General features: G+C 26.0%; 1 protein-coding gene across 1 annotated transcript; it reads left to right on the forward strand.

The window, feature by feature from the left end:
- Positions 1 to 18: 18 nt before the first annotated feature.
- Positions 19 to 3,699, forward strand: LOC100741842 (U3 small nucleolar RNA-associated protein 14 homolog A). Its single transcript, XM_003484354.4, has 8 exons — positions 19 to 223; positions 407 to 623; positions 710 to 1,006; positions 1,103 to 1,354; positions 1,637 to 1,934; positions 2,026 to 2,139; positions 2,208 to 2,974; positions 3,050 to 3,699. Exons 1-8 carry the CDS (start codon positions 114 to 116, stop codon positions 3,479 to 3,481), a joined length of 2,487 nt encoding a protein of 828 aa, XP_003484402.2. The 5' UTR covers positions 19 to 113; the 3' UTR covers positions 3,482 to 3,699.
- The last annotated feature ends 973 nt before the right edge of the window (positions 3,700 to 4,672 follow it).

Consider the following 4,672-nt stretch of genomic DNA (forward strand, 5'->3'; position numbering starts at 1 on the left):
AAGAAATAATGTCTTATTTCTACCTATATATATAATCTCTGTTTCTTTTATGAAGACACACAATCTAAACATATGGTGCTTCGTGAAGAGTAAAGCATGCGGTGTGGTTAAATATGGATTTGTCGACAAATTATTTGGAAGATTTAGATGATACCGATAAAGATGTATCAGAGTCTCATAATAAACTTCTTGAAGCTGTATCACAGCTTGATAAAGGCCAAAGGTATGCATTTATGAATAAAGTTAATATATAATAATTATAATACATAATTTCTATTATTTTTGATGGAAAAAGATATATGAAGGTATAAAAAAATAAGTATTTTATATTAATATAAATATAATACAATATAAAATGAGATAACATTTAATACATTTCTGAAATATGTCCTTAAATTTTTCATAGAGTAAAAAAGGCAGAACGAAGTGAACCTACGTTAGAAGTATCAGAATTTCATTTGGTAAAAAGTGGAGTATCTGATCAAGATGCGGTTCATGTATATGATTTAGCTAAAACTTTAGGGAAAAAAGGTCATCATCATGAAATTATCAGAAATTTACAAGCTATAAGGAAAAAAGTTCAAGTTTTACCAAAACCATTGGAAAAACCAGCAGCAGACAGGGTAAGAACTACTTTATTATGTCAAATATTCATAAATAATATGTATATAAATATGTTTAAATATAGTTATTGTTATTTATATTTTAGATAAAGAGAATAGTTGGTTTTAAAAATACAAAACAAGAATTAAAAAAATGGAACGCTGTAATAACAAGGAACAGGACAGCAGAATCGCTTCATTTTCCTTTAAATCAGTCATCAATGCAATTTGAGCCATCTACGGAATTTGTTAAAAGATTTAGACTTCAATCAGATTTAGAGAAAGAACTTGCTGCACTAGAACCGCAGAAAGAGAACCTTGAACAAAAACATGATGAATTTTCTTTAACATTGAAGGAAGTTATTATGAAAAGAAAAGAAGCTGCTAGAATCAGAGCACAGCAGGTTTGTGCTAGAGTACTAAAGTGCTTATGTTAAAATAGTTTAGCTATTGTTTATATGTAGTACATATATTTAATTCTTCTTTCTTTTTTTTTTTAGTCTTATAGAGAAGCAAAGGCTCATCGCCAAAATAAAATTAAAAGTAAAAAATTTCACCGTATTCAAAGAAAAGAAAAAATAAAATTGCAATTGAGAGAGTTTGAAGAATTGCAGAAAACTAATCCAGAAGCTGCATTGGAAAAACTTGAACAACTAGATAGAACTAGAGCAGAAGAGCGAATGACACTAAGGCATAAAAATACAGGGAAGTGGGCTAAATCTAAGCAAATTATGGCAAAATATGATAAAGAAGTAAGTATAGCATATACTGTAAAACTGTTAATTAGTTAATATACATAGAATAGAATAGTGTATTTAAAAAGATTAAATATTAATTGATTTTGGATTTAACACAATGTTGATATAACTATCTTTTATTGTTTATTAAATAATAATATAATTGTAAATATTTATTTTATTAAAATTATTGAGGACAAACTATATGTTTTTGTGAATATTATCTTTTATATATATAAAAATGTATTTTTTCTTCAATATAATATAGTATTAATAACTTACTCTTAATGTTATTAGGCTCGACAAGAACTTGCACAACAATTATCAATTGGTCGAGAATTAACTCAGAAATTAAGAAAATCAAATGATAGTGAAGAAGAAGATGCAGGTGATGATACATTTGTACAAAAGCTTTCAGTTAATGATAAAGAAAATCCTTGGGTAGGGAATATCAAAACTGAATCAGAAATCAATGAATTTGTTAAAAGTTATCGTAAATATTGGGTTGATCAAAATAAGAAGTTAGAAAATAAATTAGAAAATAAACAAACGGATAATTCATTAAAGGATACACAACCTAATGGTATTTTAAATGGTATGTTTACAAAAGTGATAGTATTATCAATAATATAAGTGATAGAATTATCAAAAATGTGTATTTTTTATTATTAAAATCTATTACATAGGCAAAGATACTGACGTTGGTATAGACTTTCCTGAAACTCGAAACAATGAAAAGATACAAGAAGTTGTAAATTTTAGTGAGCAGACGATTTCATTAGCAGATACTAGTTTGAAAGGTATGTTTGCAGATGTAATTCTAATAAGTAGAAGCTACAAATTTTATTAATGAATATTTATTTTTCAGATAACAATAGTAATAATAAGCAATCACTTGAAATTGACAGTCATAATGAAAATTTAACAATAACAGAATTTAATGTTGAAAATACAATGAATAATTCACATAACAAAATTACACAAAAGAGCATATTAGATAGCAATAAAAAATCTAATAAAATAAATTCAAATAACGTTATAGCCACATCTAGTTGGATAGTGGAATCTATAGAAAATACTAATGTGGAAAGCGTCATTAATACTTTGACATCTAATATAACAAATAGTGAAAAAATGACTAAAATATTTGATTTTATGGAAGAAAAGATTCAAGATCAGATTAAATTGAAACTTGAACGTGTTACTCAGAATTATGACAAAGTAAAAGTTAAGAAGAAAAGAAAATCTAGAAACATTGAATTTGAAGAAGATAATTTCGATGGCCTTGAAATGCAAGAGAAAAAACAAAAACCTACTTTAGATTTAGGTTTAGATGAAAGTGTTGACAAAAATAATTCAGAAGCGGATACTGCATTAGAAAAAGTTAAAAAAATAAGGCATGATAACACTTTATCTATAGATAAATCAAATACTTCTTCTAAAGTAGAAATAGATCCAAATAAATACATAAACGTGAAACCTAAGCATCTACATACAGATATTCCAAATGATATTACCGGAGGTAATGATGTTTTAGATGACAGTGAAGATGAAGAAAAAAAACGTAATGTAGTAAGTGAAGCATTTGCAGATGATGATGTCATAGAAGAGTTTAGGAGAGAAAAAGAAGAAGAGGTAAGTTAAAAAAATTGATATTATGGTATTTTATCCAGAATCTTCCATAAATTATAATATCAAATCTATGTACAGGTGAAAAAGTGTCAACCTCAGGATATCGATTTAACTTTACCTGGATGGGGAAGTTGGGGTGGAAAAAATATTAAAATTTCAGGACGCAAAAAGAGACGTTTTATTTTAAAGGTACCTAAAGATTTACCTCGAAAAGATGAAAATAAAGGTGATGTGATAATATTTGAAGAAGATAATCCTAAAATAAAGGAACATCAGGTTAATGAATTGCCATATCCATTTTCAAGCGTTAATGATTATGAAGCTAGCATCAGAATGCCAATTGGAAGAAATTTTGTGTCTGAAAATTCTCACAGAAAACTAATTGATCCCCCTATTAAAACAAGTATGGGGAGGATTATTGAACCAATGACTGAAGATGTTTTAGTTAAAACAGGTGATAAAAGGAATCGAAAATTTATTCCTAAGAAAATAAATAAAAAAAGAAGATAAGACAAATAAAAACAAATAAACAAACAATGAAATAAATCAGAAAAAATTATATTGTAAAAAAATCTTTCAAACAGAATCATTCTTTTTAAAATGTGTAGTATAAAATGTATGTAATATAATAATTTTATATTTCCTCCTTTTGCCTATTATTGATTGTTGGTCAGTTAAATGAACAAATAAATAAGTTGGATAAATAAAATTAGATATTGATAATGAAATATGTACAGTGTAAAATGAATTTTTATTACATTTTACGATCAAGCGGAATTTATATAAAAAACAGTTATCGGACTATATAATTCTTAAAATTAATAGAATTAGAAATTATTAATATATTTTATTTTTTGTGAAACACTTTCACTTTTATATATACACTATCATAAATAAGTATTTGGACATTTCAAAATTATTGCAAATATATAAAATGCACTTCAAATAAAGCTTTCTAATCTAATTTTCATCTGTGATCTTATCTCAAGCATAGTTAATAGATATTGGTAATAGTTAGTATTAATTAGCATAAATTAAAAAGCAATAATTGAAGGTGAAAATTGCTTCTAAGGAAATATTTAATTTAAATGACTTTAAATGTATCTATTCAATCTTGAGAACCTAAATCGATTGAAATATGTCCCTCTAATCACATTCTAAAAGTTTATATAAATTTTGTATTTATTAATGATAGATACAATACTTGATTGATGCAGGTATATGTATGCCTTTTTTAGTTTCAATTTAGCAGAATATATAATATAGAATATACATAATATAGATATAATATATAATATACATAATATAGAATATTGAATCCCAGTTATGGCAAGAAATAAAGAATTAACAGTAGAGAAACGTTCTTCTATCATAATGTTGAAAGTTTAATAAAAATATCAATGTTTTGACTGGACTGTATTAAGTATCGAAATACTTATCGAAGTGTTTATATAAGTGAAAGTGTAATACATATATATATGTAATATATATATATAATATATAATAAATTCAAATTTTATGTGTTGCAAATAGAAGAATGAATAGAGATATATTTTAAATATAATCGGTTGATGCGCATGCGCCAAAAAGTAGTTTGTGATTGGCAGAACGGTGGATATACGCATCCAATAGAGATAGTAGGTAAGAAAGAGCATCGTACAAAGGAGTAGGAAAAAGATGAGAACTACCATATTGCGCACG

The sequence above is a fragment of the Bombus impatiens genome, unplaced genomic scaffold (assembly GCF_000188095.3).
Source record: "Bombus impatiens unplaced genomic scaffold, BIMP_2.2 scf_0008, whole genome shotgun sequence".
NCBI classification, from domain to species: domain Eukaryota; kingdom Metazoa; phylum Arthropoda; class Insecta; order Hymenoptera; family Apidae; genus Bombus; species Bombus impatiens.

What these genes read in the sequence shown, in the direction of transcription:
- LOC100741842 (XM_003484354.4), top strand. Translation starts at nt 114, where the DNA reads ATGGATTTGTCGACAAATTATTTGGAAGATTTAGATGATACCGATAAA. An exon ending in CAGCTTGATAAAGGCCAAAG is followed by an intron (nt 224 to 406) that starts GTATGCATTTAT and finishes AATTTTTCATAG; the next exon opens with AGTAAAAAAGGCAGAACGAA. An exon ending in CTAGAATCAGAGCACAGCAG is followed by an intron (nt 1,007 to 1,102) that starts GTTTGTGCTAGA and finishes TTTTTTTTTTAG; the next exon opens with TCTTATAGAGAAGCAAAGGC.